Source organism: Amblyraja radiata, chromosome 9 (assembly GCF_010909765.2).
Source record: "Amblyraja radiata isolate CabotCenter1 chromosome 9, sAmbRad1.1.pri, whole genome shotgun sequence".
NCBI lineage: Eukaryota > Metazoa > Chordata > Chondrichthyes > Rajiformes > Rajidae > Amblyraja > Amblyraja radiata.
This window is the reverse complement of record NC_045964.1, coordinates 61815489-61832234: the sequence shown is the minus strand read 5'-3', so window position 1 is coordinate 61832234 and position 16746 is coordinate 61815489. Positions and strand designations below refer to the sequence as shown.

The 16746-nt window shown below is 40.8% G+C and overlaps 1 protein-coding gene across 1 annotated transcript in view; it reads right to left on the bottom strand.

Moving 5' to 3' along the window:
• The window catches only part of snw1 (SNW domain containing 1), a 30595-nt gene that overhangs the window by 922 nt on the left and 12927 nt on the right, over positions 1 to 16746 (bottom strand). The window contains exons 4-13 of the mRNA XM_033027597.1: positions 15251 to 15346; positions 12755 to 12861; positions 11496 to 11600; positions 11036 to 11105; positions 6408 to 6473; positions 4337 to 4453; positions 4064 to 4205; positions 2268 to 2364; positions 1074 to 1191; positions 771 to 934 (exon numbers count right to left, since the gene is read on the bottom strand). Of these exons, the coding sequence (XP_032883488.1) occupies positions 771 to 934; positions 1074 to 1191; positions 2268 to 2364; positions 4064 to 4205; positions 4337 to 4453; positions 6408 to 6473; positions 11036 to 11105; positions 11496 to 11600; positions 12755 to 12861; positions 15251 to 15346 (1082 nt within the window). The remainder of the gene's footprint in view (positions 1 to 770; positions 935 to 1073; positions 1192 to 2267; positions 2365 to 4063; positions 4206 to 4336; positions 4454 to 6407; positions 6474 to 11035; positions 11106 to 11495; positions 11601 to 12754; positions 12862 to 15250; positions 15347 to 16746) is intronic.

Here is a 16746-nt window from a genome sequence, read left to right as displayed (position 1 = left end):
ATGAAGATTTTTATTAAACCCATTTACTGAAGCTACTTGTGCAACTACCATCATTTACAGGTGTGCAGGAAAGAACTGCAGATACTGGTTTAAATCGAAGGTGGACACAAAATGCGGGAGTAACTCAGCGGGACAGGCAGCATCTCTGATCTTCAGAAGACTGAAGAAGGGTCTCGACCCGAAACGTCACCCATTCCATCTCTCCAGAGATGCTGCCTGTCCCGCTGAGTTACTCCAGCATTTTGTGTCTATCTACCATCATTTACATCCATTCTGCAAAATGGAAGAGATATATACATGTTATATGTTTACAAATGTTTTAGAAAATGTTTCACTGTCACAACCTTAATTGTTCTTGATGCCCATTTCCAAAATAGCAGCGACTTGTATTCAAGGCAATCTATAAGAGCACTAGTACCGAGATTCTCACAAAAAAGATATGTTTATGAGCTAGAAAAATGCCTGGTTAGAGCTGATTCTCATGGAGAAGAAGTGACCCAAATGTTAACTCTCTCTCTCTCTCCATGGATGGTATCTGACTTGTTTTTTGTTAAAGGGAGAATTCCAGGTCTTAATGGCAAGGTAGCTACTGCAGGTGGACATTCAAAGCTGAATGACTGAGAATTAGAGGAACACAGATATCGCAAAGAGTTGAAGATGATTCACAGGTGGCCTTGTTTTGGATGATTTTGAGTTTAGTGAGTAGAACAAGGGAGTATGTCACAACACACATGAAAAGTAGCAGGGAAAATAAAACTAGGTTAACTCACCGGTTATTTTTCATAAATGTTTCCAATTCATCGTCATAAGTCTCTTTATCAGCGTTCTTGGTAGGTCTGTATACATTTTGTGCCAAGTCTTTGCCAGCCCGCCAAGGCTGGTCATAAACATTGTAAAGTTCATCCTCTCCTCCTGCAAAGCCACTGTCCATGCCCTGCCATTATAAAAACATAATTCAGATGAGCTTTGATTAATACTCACCAGTGGTTTATTCATAAAAGATTTAGGGATGAGGTAGACTATTGCGTAATTCACAGTTCTACCATTCCTTTATAATGATCACACTGTGTTACCTTGTTCTGGTTGAAGAGTCTTTGGTCATACTGCAGTTCAGTTGATACACGTTGATTTGGTACACCCAATGCAATCAGCTCGCTGATATCTCGTTCCTGGTCCTTCTGCACTTTGGACCTGGTATTCAAGCAAGTTTAATTACTTATACTTTGAATTCATATGCCACCATCAAACCTGTGCAAAAGCCCATGTTGTAGGGCACAGTCTACTTAAACATCTTTAATTGTTCACACTTCAAAGTTGCTTCTTAGTTGGAAAGAACTTCAGAACGTACCGAAGATGTATAGAAACGTAGAATTGTTACACAGTAGGAGGAAATCATTTGGCTCAAGTACCTGGCAAATACTTAGGAGGACTAGGGAGAACAAGTTTAATTTTCCTTAACACCTGACAGCTTTACAAGTTGCTGACTCATGCACCTCTCCTCGTCTCCACAAGCATTGTGTGGTGATTACTTCCACCAGATGCTATTATAGACAGAGCCTGCCACATGTAAGCTGGCGAAGCCAAGGTTGAATGGATTTATCCCTCAACTCTCTGTTGGCCACAGACCAAATTTGGCAGATATATCCTACAGGTATTATAGGCGTTCATAGCCACTCTTGTTGCCATTAAAGAAATGAGGAATGTACCAAGAGCACCAAATGTACCCTGGCTGGAAGACTTTCAAAAGTGTTGTTCAATATGGAGGAGCACAGAACGATACATCAACTGAGGAAGAACAGTAGACGATCAGATCAGGCAAGTATGACAAATTTAGTCTGGAGTAAAGGTTTTTATGACAATCCGGTGGATTTGAAGTCATTAACAATAATCAGACATTTCACATTTGCATTGGTGATGTTTTTTCTCAGACTTTGGATTACTTGATCAACTTTGTGCCACCACCATGAAAGGTAATTCAAAGTTTAAAAAAAGTGATGAGTTCCAGGCCACAAGTCAAAGGGATATTGAGGAGAGGACTTTTACATGCCTCTCTATAAATTCCAAAGACGTACAGGGTTGTAGGCCAATTTGCTTGGTGTAATTGTAAATTGTCCCCAGTGTGTGTAGGATAATGTAAGTGCGAGGATCGCTGGTCGGCGCGGACTCGGTGGGCCGAAGAGCCTGTTTCTGCGCTGTATCTCTAAACTAAACAATAGTGACTAACTCACAGGTTCTGACTTTTCTCACAGGTTCTTAATGTGACAAACCTCTTATCTGGAGCTGCACGGGCAAGATTGCGATCATGTTGTCGATCTTTCCGTCTTTCATGTCTAATTTCATCCCGTTCCCTTGTTTCATTTTCATCTGTGGAGATAAAAAAACATATTATACGATTTCTAAATCATAAAAGTATTGTTTAACTGTCTGTAAACACTGAAGAACAGTATTTTACATTGAATAACATGACTTCAGACACAGTTTAATTCCCCTTCCCATTCCAACACTGACCTTTCAGCAAATTGGAGGAACAACACTTCATATTTCGCTTGGGCAACTTACACCACAGCGGCATGAACATTGCCTTCTCTAACCAAGTTGCCTTTGCTTTCCCTCTCACTCCATCCCCTCCCCTTTCCCAGTTCTCCCACCAGTCTTACTGTCTCCGACTACATTTTATCTCTGTATAATACACTCCTGACATCAGTCTGAAGAAGGGTCTCGACCCGAAAAATCACCCATTCCTTCTCTCCAGAGATGCTGAGGCCTGCTGAGTTACTCCAGCATTTTGTGTCTCACTTCACATAGTTATTCTGTCAAAATTGTAGTACTAATTAACGTTCAAAGTAAAATAATGAAAAAAGGCCTGCATTTGTTGCATCACGTTTTTTTAATTTGTAACTTCCTTAAGGAAATGTACGATTAAAAAAAAAAAACATGCCACCAAGCATTTTCCTAATAGCAACATCACTGTTGCACTGTAACGTGAATTCAGTCAGTCACCTACACACAACCTAATCTCAGCTGCGACAGTGGGGTCCACAGCCAGAGGTCATATGTTCATAAGTTCGAGGAGCAGAATTAGGTCAGTTGGCCCATCAAGTCTACTCCACCATTCAGTCAAGGCTGAGCTTTATTTCCCTTCCAATCCCATTCTCCTGCCTTCTCCCCATAACCCAACACTCATACTAAGCAAGAATATCCGCCCTAAAAATATCTATTGGCCTCCAGTTTTCTATGGTAATGAATTCCACAGATTCACCATCCTCTGACAAAAGAAATTCCTCATCTCCTTTCTAAAGGTACATCCTTTTATTCTGTGACCTCTGGTCCGAGACTCGCCCACTAGTGGAAATATCCTCTCCACATCCACTCTATCCAGATCTTTCACCATTCGGTTAGTTTGAATGAGGCCCCTAATCATCCTTCTAAACGCCAGCGAGTACAGGCCCAGTGCTGTCAAACGCTCATCATATGTTAACTAATCATTCCTGGGATCATTCTCGTAAACCTCTGGATCCTTCCTCAGATAGTTTTCGTGAGTGGAGCCAAAAGAGGTGATAATAAATGCAATCCCATTTCCTCACATCCTATTTACTGTTTTAGTAATTGCCTGGAGCAGTTTCCTCAATTTCTTTCCAAAGATGCAATTTGAAGAAAATCTCTGCATCGAATTGCCTGAGAACCCAAAAAGCTTCCAAAATAAAGTCAGACTTGTACTTTTGAAAATATTTAAATTAATTGAGTGTGGTAACCATCCGTTTTTACAAAACATTAAAAAAAATTGTTATGTGGCGGTGCTTCTGGCTTCGGTATGTTTAACGATGTGTGGAGCCAGGGAGTTAAAAGGGATTTAAACACAAGCCACTTTATTTGAAAATAACTCGATGTGTCAAGTGCTGAGATTTGAGTGGTGCAATGCGAGTGGGAAGGGAGTGGAGAAACGGGGTCCTGATCAGCAGGAAGGGAGCACACAATCCATTATCTGGTAAACCATCAGGGCTTCCGAATGGTTGGATTATTGGAGATTTACCTTACATAAGATGTCCTTGCAAGTCCCTCCTACCTTTTTCTATGTGAGTCTTGATGCCAGCTCTTCTTTCCCTGGCAATCTGAGCCAATTCTCGAAGTTTCTCTTCCTTCTTTTCTTTCTCTTTTTGAGCCATTTTCCTTTCAACTTGTGCTCGCATCTCGACGGCTTCACGGGCCTAAGTACACAGCACAGGTTAATGGAGTAGGATTGTCTTATTGGAGTTGAACGTCCAAAAAAAGCAAATGGAGGAATTAAAAAAACTATGCTGCATTTTGCAACTTTACAAATAAAAGTTTAGGACGATACCTTTCTGTCTGCAATATAAAGAGCCTCTGCAAGTTTAGCAAAGTTTTCATTGATGTGAACTGTTTGAAGTCCCCGCCCATCGGCAGCCAGGCGCTTGTCCAATGGAATGGTGTAACCCTGGAATACAGAACACAATCACACTATAAAGAGCAGCAAGCTAGGGACATTTGCGAGCCAAAGTCATGGGCAATGCAAAGCCTTAAACAACAAAACAAAATGCAGATAATTAATTCAGGAATCTTCATTTAACTCTCACTGATTACATACAGAGGGCAGCTGATTCATGACCTCAGACCTACTTTGTTGATTCTGTTAATCAAATCAAGATCTATTAAGAACTAAGGTTTCTGAAGCTTCATCTGCAAGTCTACATCTTCTTGACTATTGATTTCAACAAATTACAATCAATTAGGGAATTATCAGGTATCAAGTTTTTTTAAACTCAGGAGTAAGCAGCCAAGAAAAATAATGAAAGCATAGTGCACGTGTAATTAAAAAAGTTATGGTGAAAATATTTATTGCAATTCTCAATTTTCTTTATATGCGCCTGAAGATGAAGTATCAGCAAATTCAGGAACATTGATCCGGTGCTATTTGAATGTAATGCTAAGAACATTCTCCCCAGGGCCATATTCAGTTAAGAAATGAATTCAATTTACACTGAGATTTTAACAGATCACTCCCACTTCCAATGAATTTCCTCATGTAAGAAGATAGGCTAAGGTTCGGATTTCCACTGCCAGAGCTGGAGCTTCACATCCTGCCACTTGATACACCTTATCCAACTATGCACTGATCACACGCCTTGTGCACATGCCTGGATGGTTGGCTGAGGTCAGGCTAAACTTGAGACAACGGTCAGGGACACAAACGGATATGGATCAATTCAGACGCGAGTCAAGGAGGGAAATTGAGAAGAGGTTGTGACCTCCATCGAGTGTCACACTCTCCTGTTCCCTTTGTGTTGCAGTTGAAGTATCTTGGGCTCTTTAAACTACTACATTCTTTCAAACGGCAATGCCACTATCCCATACTATTATCCAACCAATAAAACAATCACCAGACTGACTCTTAAAAAAAAACAAAAATTGATTTATTCAAGTATTTACAATACTAAATAATTCAAAACAAAATCCACCACCATAGTACAGGTAAAACAAATATTCTTAAATAATATTCTCCATTCTTATTAAGGGTGCATTCCAGCCCCTGAGGTGCCCAGCGGTCCCGGAAACCCACCAGGGTTCCCGTGGACAGCGCGTAGTCCATCTCTAATACCACCTGGGCGTGGATGTAACCCCGGAAAAGGGGCACGACTTTGACTCTTGGTGTGCTCAGACCAGGTATTTGCCACCATCGTGTCTGTATGATCCCTTCTCAAGCAACTTCCGCTTGTTGCATGAAAGATAACCCAAGTACAATCTACAACTTCCATTGTGTGATCAGTGCCTAATTGGCTTATTGCATTTTTGTAAGTTGATTTCCCCATTTTCATGCCTTGACTGTGCATCTCTGCAAGCATTGTCCTGTTAAGATTGAAAAAACCCCAACAAATCCACAAAAACACCATGGTTCCCAGTATTGCAAATATGACAATTGACTCTTGACAATTGGCAAATATGACAATTGACTAGATTGCGAATTAAAGATTTGTCCCACTCCAGTAATTCCTTTTCCTCACTCTGAAGATATAGAGGTTTAAAGGCATACAGCACCAGGCTCACAAACAGCTTCTCCTCCATTATCTGGTGTTGAATGGTCTTTCCACAAGCTAAGATACAATCCTGATTGTACTCCACTCCATTGCAGACATTAAATTTTGTCTCTGGAAATAATGCACTACAATGCTGAGAAATAATAATCTGCAATCCATATCCTTCCCTTCACTTTACCTATTGTACTTGAGTTTGGCTTGATTGTACTTATGTAGAATATCATCTGATTTGATTAGCCAGCATGCAAAACAAAGTTTTTCACTGTACTTTGTGGCACCTCAATAATAAACCTCAACCTATTTTTAAAATAATTCTATTTTGAGAAGACCCCAACAACAAAATCGCTGTCTCCTCACCTTGGCGTTCTTCCAATTTGAGATGCATGGAGGAATTTTCCACTCTTGCTGTTCTTTTACCGTCATCTGAAATGGAAAAAAAAATAACAAAGGTTCTATTAGAAGAATCAAACAAACTCAAACAAAGACACCCCTCAATGTGGCCAAGTTTAAAACTAATGCAGAAACAAAGTGCTGGAGTAAATCAGCGGGTCAGAATCAAGCAGCATCTCTGAAGAATGTGGTTAGATGACGTTTCAAATTATGGAGTACCTCAATGGTCACTTAAAACAAATATATCATTGCAGCAATCTTACAGTTCATTGATTATTTATATTTAAGAAATTGTATACGAATATAGGTGGCATATTTATAAGTTTGTCATTGACACTAAAATTGGTGGTATGATAGACAGTGAAGGCTATCCAAGATTGCAAAGGGATTTTGATTAACTGGGCCTATGGGCCGAAGAATGGCAGATGCAAGTTTAATTCAGAAAAGTGCAAAGTGAGGCAATTTGGTAGGACAAACCAGGGAAGAACTGGGGAGTGTTGTAGGACATAGACCAAGGCATGTTGGTCTATACTTCCAAGAATGTGGTGGTACAGATAGACTGGCGGTGGGGGTGAAGGTGCTTGGTACATTTGCCTTCGTTGATCAGAGTACTGAGCACATGAATTTGGATGTCATGTTACAGATGTACAAGATGCTGGTAAGGTCACATTTGGAGTAGTGTGCAGAGTCTGTTTGCCCTGCCACAGGAAGGATAAACTGAAAATGTGCAGAGGAGATTTATAAAGATGCTACTGGGTGTGGAAGGTTTGATGTATAAGGAGAGGCTGGGTCTTTTTTCCCTGGAGCATAGGAGGCTGAGTTGTGATCTTACAAAATCATGAGGGGAACAGATAAGGTTAATGACCACAGTATTTTCCCCAGGGTAGGGAAGTCTGAAACCAGAGGGCATAACATTGGATTGAGGGGGAAGGGCAGGGGATGGGGGGGTGGTGGCGAGGGGAAGATTTAAAAAAGGGCAGCTCTTCACACTGGTGCATATATACAGAATGACTTCCATAGGAAGTATCAGAGGTGAGTAAAATTATAACATTTAAATTCGGGGATACGTAGACAAGGTTTGGAGGAATATGGGACAGGCACAGATGAGTGGGACTAGCTCGATTAGGCAATAATGCCAGCAAGAACAAGTTTGCCCAAAAGGCTTGTTACCGCATTGTGTGGCTCTACAACTTTCATTCTCCAAGGTGTCTGCACTGCTCGAATTCTTGCCCTGTGATCATCCCCAAATTTAATCTGTCCTCCAATGATGGTCGTGTCTTCAGTTCCAAAATCTAAGACTCTAGGAATATTTCTGTTTATCTTTTCTCCTATTAAATCGCCACCTAATCTCTCTCTCCCTCGGATATCTTCACTAATAGTTATTTGGCATAGTACCAATTTCTTTGTTTGATAATAGAACTATTTTGGATCTTTTTTGTGTGTGACAGACTCCAAAAAATTAAAAGTGATTGGTATTACATTGTATTCCTGGCGACAGCGGTTTGTAAAAAAAAAAACATCCAAACCAGTCACTTTGTTCGTGCTTCCTGACCCACTGAGTTCCTTCCACAGTTCTCCATTTTTATTGAATTGAATCCTTTATTTGTCATGCAGACCTATTGCTCCAGATTCAAGCAATCTCTCGAGCCTCCACTTGGTTCTTTTTTATGGTACTCGCACAATACTATCAAGTGAACTGTTATACGCAATGTGTACTTGTGAATGGCAGGCCAGATAGTCTGGCCAGATCCGACTGACGATAAACAGGCAGAGAGTCAAGATACTGCAATGGAGTATAGTTTTAAAGAAACTCAGCCGGTGCAGCAGCATCTATGGGGCGAAGGAAATAGGCAACGTTTCGGGCCGAAACCCTTCTTCAGAAGGGTTTCGGCCCAAAACGTGGCCTATTTCCTTCGCTCCATAGATGCTGCTGCACCCGCTAAGTTTCTCCAGCACTTTTGTCTACCTTCGATTTTCCAGCATCTGCAGTTCCTTCTTAAACACGGAGTATAGTTTTAATGTTTAGTTCAGAGATACAGCACAGAAACAAACCCTTTGGGCCACCAAGTCCATGCTGACCAGATTAACAGTTTGCACTAGTTCTATACCCACCTGACATCAGTGGTGGGGGAGATGCTGGAGTTAATTATCAAAAATGAAATAGCGGCACATTTGGATAGCAGTAACAGGATCAGTCCAAGTCAGCATGGATTTATAAAGCGAGAATTTTTTGAGGATGTAACAAGTAAAATGGACAAGGGAGAGCCATTGGATGTAGCGTACTTGGACTTTCAGAAAGCCTTTGATAAGGTCCCACACAGGAGATTAGTGGACAAAATTAGAGCACATGGTATTAGGGGTAGGGAATTGACATGGGTAGAAAATTAGATGGCAGACAGGAAACAAAGAGTAGGGATTAACGGGCCCCTTTCAGAATGGCAGGTAGTGTCTAGTGGGGTGCCGCAAGGCTCGGTGCTGGGACCGCAGCTATTTACAATATACATTAATGATTTAGACGAAGAAATTAAAACTAACATTAGCAAATTTGCAAATGACACAAAGTTGGGTGGAAGTGTGAACTGCAAAGAGGATGCTATGAGGATGCAGGGTGATTTGGAAAGGTTAGGTGAGTGGGCAGATGCAGTATAATGTGGATAAATGTGAGGTTATCCACTTTGGTGGCAAGAATGGGAAGGCAGATTATTATCTAAATGGTATAGGAAAGAACTGCAGATGCTGGTTTAAATCGAAGGTAGACACAAAATGCTGGAGTAACACAGCGGGTCAGGCAGCATCTCTGGAGAGAAGGAATGGGTGAAGTTTCGGATCAAGACCCTTCTTCAGACTGATGTCAGGGGAGGGGGCAGGACAAAGATAGAATGTAGTCGGAGACAGTAAGACTAGTGAGAGAATTGGGAAGGGGATGGAGAGAGAAAGCAAGGGCTATCTGAAGTTAGAGAAGTCAATGTTCATACCGCTGGGGTGTTATCTGAATGGTGTCAGGTTAGGAAAAGGGGAAGTACAACGGGACCTGGGTGTCCTTGTACATCAGTCACTGAAAGTAAGCATGCAGGTACAACAGGCAGTGAAGAAAGGTAATGGCATGTTGGCCTTCATAACGAGAGGAATTGAGTATGGGAGCAAAGAGGTCCTTCTGCAGTTGTACAGGGCCCTGATGAGACCACGCCTGGAGTATTGTGTGCAGTTTTGGTCTCCTGATTTGAGGAAGGACATTCTTGCTATTGAGGGAGTAGGTTCACAATGTTAATTCCCGGGATGGCGGGACTGTCATATGACGAAGGAATGGAGCGACTGGGCTTGTATTCACTGGAATTTAGAAGGATGAGAGTGGATCTAATAGAAACATATAAAATTATTAAGGGATTTGACACACTAGATGCAGGAAACAAGTTCCTGATTGTGGGGGAGTCCAGAACCGGGGCCACAGTTTAAGAATAAGGGGTAATTTAGAACTAAGATGAGGAAAAGCTTTTTCACACAGTTGTGAATTTGTGTAATTCTCTGCCTTGGAAGGGAGTGACGGCTGATTCATTGGATGCATTCTAAACAGAGTTAGATAGAGCTCTTCAGGCTAGAGGAATCGAGAGGATATGGTGAGAAGGCAGGAACGGGGTACTGATTGTGGATGATCAGCCATGGTCACATTGAATGGCGGTGCTGGATCGAAGGGCCGAATGGCCTACTCCTGCACTGTTTGTCTATGTATCTATATATAATCCCACTTTTTCATCCATTCACTACACATGAGGGGTAATTTACAGTCAACTTATAAACCCACACACCTTTGGGGCATGGGAGGAAACCGGAGCACCTGGAAGAAACTCATGCTGTCACAGGGAGAAGGTGCAAACTCCACATTGACAGGACTCAGGTCTCTGGTGCTGTAAGGCAGCATCTGAGAAAGACTGGTAGCAAAAGCATGCTCTTAAAAAAATTAAACTGAAGATCAATTGTAGGCAGGGAAATTGTCAGGGGTTCAATTTGGCTTCAGCACCAACTCCCTTGTATACATGGCAATCCGTGTTCTGCATGATATTCTGCAGTGTTTTTGTAGGGGAAGCAAGTTGGGAATGTGTGATTCTCTCAGTGATGGATGTCACACTGAACTTTACTAGACAGCAGACTGCCTGATAAAATAATGTTTCTTTAAAATAGCAATGCCACGTTTCACTTTGCAGCAGAGTCATTATACCATACTCCATTTCACCAGTGAAATCTACAGGAGAGGACGAGCTGTCAGTGATAGTTAATGCTGCTCTTCATCGCTCTGTTCTCTGCCATGCTTCACCCTGACACCAAACAATAGCACGTTTTAATCCAGCGGCAATAATTGACTTTGAAATACGCCATGATTCTGCTGTGGGGATTTAATTTATCTCTGCTGGAAATATGGAAGGCTACGAAGTTATGAGTCAATCAGCTCATCAAAAAACAAAAAGCATTAAAAACAAAGGGGTTGTGCAACTGTCTTATTACAGATTCCAAATGCAGCTTTTATGCGGAAGTTAAAAAAAAAATCTGCTGTAAAATATTGGTGAGCACCGTTCCTTTGCATTAGCTGATCACGCTCCTACCTTTCTGCTAGGCGAATGCATGACAGGTGCAGGAGGTGATGGGGGACCTCGGGGAATCTTCTTATTAATCCTAAACACAAAAGAGACTCAGATTAGGCCATAATGAGCTCAAGAAGAAATTGTAGAATCATGTCATTTTTACCCGATCCACACTCCATCCACAGCACTGCATTGAAACATTGTCATTAATGGAACACATTAATGGAGCATTAATTGCAAAATTTTCCAATTAATGGAAACCAATTTCACAATTTAAAGAAACATACTTTAGACCCAGAAAACGACCAGGTTTCTGAGTACAATCAGCATTTGCGTTGGAACTCCTGAATGTTGTAAATAGATTCAGATTACACAACTATACGAAATGAAGTTAACTTGTGCCTCTTTTGAAACAGCAATACTGATATGAAACGTCGCATAAAAATAAAATACATAAAAGGCCTCCCTGCTATTCACTTACTTGAATCGTGGTGGTTCCATGGGGTCCTTTTGCATTTCCACCATCCTGATAACTCTCTGCTTAGCTCCCGAGTTGAAAGCAACACCTTGTTGAGAAGGAGTATACCTGCATTGAAGAATACATTTAGTTTGCTGACCATGGCACAAACACACTACTTGTCCTCAATTCTTCAAAATTATACTGAATTTAAGGAAATGTAGTATCTGAACTGATCTTGACATCAGATGAATCACAAGTTGTGATCAGCAACCATTGAATTTCTTTCTCCCATTCAATTATCTCCATCTATGGATCTAGATGCTGCTTACTGTATCATCAACTTGCCTCTTCACCCCTCTGAAGTGTCAAAATACGTTTGAAATTCAGTATTAGACAGAAATCCTTCCAGCTAACCGACTAATCCACCCCACGACCACTTGCTGTAATAAACTTATTGACTTATTTATCCATTTCTATTGACTTAGGTTGAGCTACGTTTTAATTTTACAATAATTATTTGTGTTAATTTTGTTAATTCCATTTCCATACCAATTCCATCTATCCACCTGGCAAGCTGAAATTGAACCAAGTTGTCCTCCAGCTAAAGTTTCAGACCATCAAGGTGCCCACTGCTCAGTAGCATTATTTTACTTCACCAATGCTTCAGAGCAGTTGACTATGAAAATCTCATCCATACATTTGTTTCCTTATAAAGTAAGAACAAATAAGCAGAAAATTGGTAATTTGGTCCCTAGCACCTGCTCTTCTTTTCATTAAGCTCCTGGCTGACCTTTTACTTCAGTGCTACCTTCTTGTATTAATCCCATAATATCTAATTATATATCTATTGGTTATAGTGAGCGAGTCTCCACAGCTTTGCTGCAAGAAGAGCTCCCAGGATTCACTAACCTTTGGTGAAGAAACATTTTCTCATCTCTGAACCATTCCAGTTGCAATGGAGTTTATTTTATGTAAAAATATTAAGGGACATGCAGAAAATGAGTATAGCTCACCCTTGAGCCAATTCAATGGAGATTGACTCAAATAATCTAATAAACTATTCCTATTATTAAATGTCCTATTTTTAGACTATTCAGCTTGTTAAAACAAGTTATTGACAGAGTGAGAATCAGCTAACCCTCCACTTCACCCAAAGCTGGACTGTGTACAAAACTTTATGCAAACAAGAAAGACCAACATTTTCTGAAGCAGGTCATAGTCCTATATCCAAGTGAAATCCCATCACATCTGAGTACTGAGTACTCAGTTACTCTTCTAACCTGATGTACTGTGCAGGGGCTAGCTTCTCAGCTGCTCGAACAGGCATGGCTGCTGCAACCTTCTGTGAGACTTGTTTCTCCAGAGCTGAACGTGTCTTTTCAGTTAACTGTAATGAAACAGGAGTTATTTTAGCAAGTTAACATGCATTACCTATGGACTGCCTATGGACAACGTATCTAACAACTACATCTGATCTTAATTTTCAAGGATTAACAGGCTGTCTTACCCAAGGCAAAGTCAACTGTCAAATTGTGTTAGTTTTTAAACTGAGGTGTTAGAAACAACATGTCACACAACATATGGAGTTGCTTATTACCAGAGCTAGGGTGTAATCATATCCTCGATTAAGGAGATTTTCTTCTGACTCTACTAACATTTCCACAGACAACGCATATGCTATTTATTGCGCACAGGATTAGCAATAATGCTGAAGAATGTTTTATGTTTTAACATCCCCCCTGTGTAAAAAACATCAGATGAGATTGGTTGAGTTTATTTATGTAAAAATATTAAGGGACAAAAAAAAACCGAGGTATAGATCACCATTGATCCAATTCAATGGAGAATAACTGTTCCAGTTACTTTACAGTCTTCCAACACCAACTACCAATCAGCCATATGTGTGAATATCAATGGGCTATTTAACAGCAAGGGGCTAAACAAAACCTGCATCATTTCACAGCAGGAATCAATGGATGATGAACTGGAACGCAGATATTCAGAGTGGCTTGTATCTCTTGCAATATTGTAACCAATTATAACAGACTGATGATATGCTGAACAAGCTTAAACAAATCAATACTGATTGGAGTGTTCAAAAGGGAACTGCAGGTGCTGGAATATCGAAGGTACACAAAATTGCTGGGGAAACTCAGCGGGTGCAGCAGCATCTATGGAGCGAAGGAAATAGGCGACGTTTCGGGCCGAAACCCTTCTTCAGAGTTTGCAACTTTAATATCTCAAAAAACACAACATATGTATATTTACCGATGGAGCCTTCAAATAGCTCCAGAACAAATCAAATATTCATTCTACAATATTCTAACTTGCTTATCTTTTTTTCTGGCGTCTCCTTGAATCAATCAGTCCGGACCTAACCTCTCACATAGCACGCCTACACAATGTGTCGCAACACCTTCAATTTAATACAAGACACGGTCTTTTTTTGTGATTAAAGTATGGAGGATTTGTAATGCTGAAACAGCTACGAGCACTCAATTTATTTTGGAGGATGGACACTTAATATTCCGTGAACAGAATAGCATAGCTTTTGTGCAGCAAAACCCTCCGAGATATTGTGCAGGAGTACAGAATTCACCTCACACGCAGAACCAGAACTAATGCACATTGAATAAGAAAGGAACCTTCATTTATTTAGCTATTTGAAGTCTTTTGGCTCGAAGCCACTATGAAATCGTCTTTATTATGCCTGCACTGACATATCTGGCTAGCAATATCAGCCTTTCCAAATGCCAGAATACGTGTAAAATCGCCTCAAAATTATTTTTGTGTAAAAACAGATGCAAATGTTAGAGAAGCAGCATGGAAGCAGCCACTTTAACCCACAATGTCCACGCCAAATCACCAATTCACACTAGTTCCGTGTTATCCCATTTTCTAAACACTTGGGGCAATTTGCAGAGGCCACTTAACTTACACACTCGCACGTCTTTGAGATGTGGGGGACGACCAGAGCAGCCGGAGGAAACCTACGTGGTCACAAAGGGAACGTGCAAACTCCACCCGGATAGCGCCCGAGGTTGGAAAGGTTGATATTGTTAGCCAGATATGTTAAAAACATCTGTCAATGCGGTCATAATAACGAAGATTTCATAATGGCTTTGAGCCAAAAGACTTCAAATAGCTAAATAAACAAAGTTTTTTTCCCCACTTATTCAATGTGCATTTGTTCTGGTTTTACTTACGAGGTGAATCCTACGTGGTCACAAGGGGAACATGCAAACTCCACGCGGATGGCGCCCGAGGTCAGGATCGAATCTGAGTCTCTGGAGCTGTGAGGCAGTAACTATGAGCTGTGCCAGTTAACTATTATTTTGAAACAAGGCAGAAAATGTGTATACTAACTTGCCCACCCAGAGAAATTAGTTAATCCATTTGATCAACTCAATCGACAAATACATAATTCCATTCCCTCATAGAAAGAACCAAGATTTGTTTAAAGAGCGCGCGGCCTGTGGACCAGATTTCTCTCTCCTCCACAAATCTATTGCCACCTTGTATGCAGAAAAAGTCTGCTGGCGAAATACTTTTGGGAACAGCACAGGCAATTTACCAGTGCCCTATTGCAAACTGGTAGATGGTATGCAAATTCCAATATTTTCAAACTGTATAAAATAATAGAAATGTTTAGTTCAATTGACTGCCCTTTCCAAATATCTAAAATGACTCCTCAAATGTCCATCTTATTCAATAATGATATCCCTCAAAACAGAAACACTCTCAATGTCATACAGACAGGGTTAAAAGTAACTCACCTCCTTTATACTGTCTTCATCCGGCCTCTGCAGCTCTGGATCATCTTCATTTATAACTTCTTTGGGAATGAGATCTGTAAACTTGCTGTATACAACCTGCACAAGCAGAAACAAAATTGAAATTGAAACATCGTTAAAATTAAATTTGCAAACCCCAAATCTGTATTACCCTCATACCTGCAGGTAGAATCCATGACTTAAACTCTACAATAAACTGTTGGACATGAGCATTCACCCAGCCATGTGCCATTGGATTCTGCACTTTCTGACAAACAGACAGCAAAGAGTCAAGGTGGGTGAAAAACTCTCCAGCCCTCTGACTCTCAACACAGGAGCCCCTCAAGGGTGCGTTCTGTCACCTCAGCTCTTTTCACTTTACACCAACAACCTCACATCCCAATGCAGCTCAGTCAAAATGTTTAAATATGCAGACGACACAACAATAATTGGCCTCATCTCAGACAACAACGAATCACAATACCATCAAACAGTGGACAGCGCAGTCAAATGGTGCGCAGACAACAACCTCCAGCTTAATACTTCAAAAACCTTAGAAATCATCATAGATTTCAGACGCAAACAAAACCCCAAACCCCCGGTCCATGTCAACTCCCATCCCATAACCTCCACAAACTCATTTAAGTTTCTGGGCACCTATATCTGCAATAATCTAAAATGGCACATCAACGCATACTACATCATCAAGAAAGGACAACAACGCCTATACTTCCTCAGACAGCTCAAAAAGTTCAGAGTCCACAAACACCTCCTGGTCCGTTTTTATCAATCCATCATTGAAAGCATCATCACCTCCTCAATCACAGTCTGGTACGGAAACACTGACAGTCACTCACTACACAGATTACAGCGCATTGTCTCCAAGGCCTCCAGGATCATCAACTCCCCCCTCCCCTTAATCCATTCCATTTACCTCCAACGTACCTCTAAACGGGCAATAAAGATCATCTCGGACCCCTCCCATCCAGCAAACCACCTTTTCCAGTCTCTCCCTTCAGGGAGGCGCCTCAGGTCACTTGCTACAAAATCCACCCGCTTTAAAAACAGTTTCTTCCCCTCAGCAATAAGAACACTCAATTCCCTCCAATAACAGTCAATATTAAGGACTTTTGATGTATACAGTGTCTTGTCTTTGGTCTTTGTCTGTTCTTTTGCACTATGTATTGTTGGTGAGATTTGTGATTTGGTATGGATGCACTTTATTACTGTGATCTGTGTTGTTATTAGTGTTAATGTGACTAAAGCAGTGTACCATCATGTACCAAACCCAAATACCACCAACCCTGGTCGTGTGGCAAATAAAGATTCTATCTATCTATCTATCTATCTATCTATTTACCAACTACCCTATAATTTGAAGAAATTACATTTGGCCAGAGTAGGAATCAATTTAGTTTAGCTCATTGTTACGTGTACCGAGGTACAGTGAAAAGGTTTTTGTTGCGTGCTATCCAGTCAGCAGAAAGACTAAATATGAT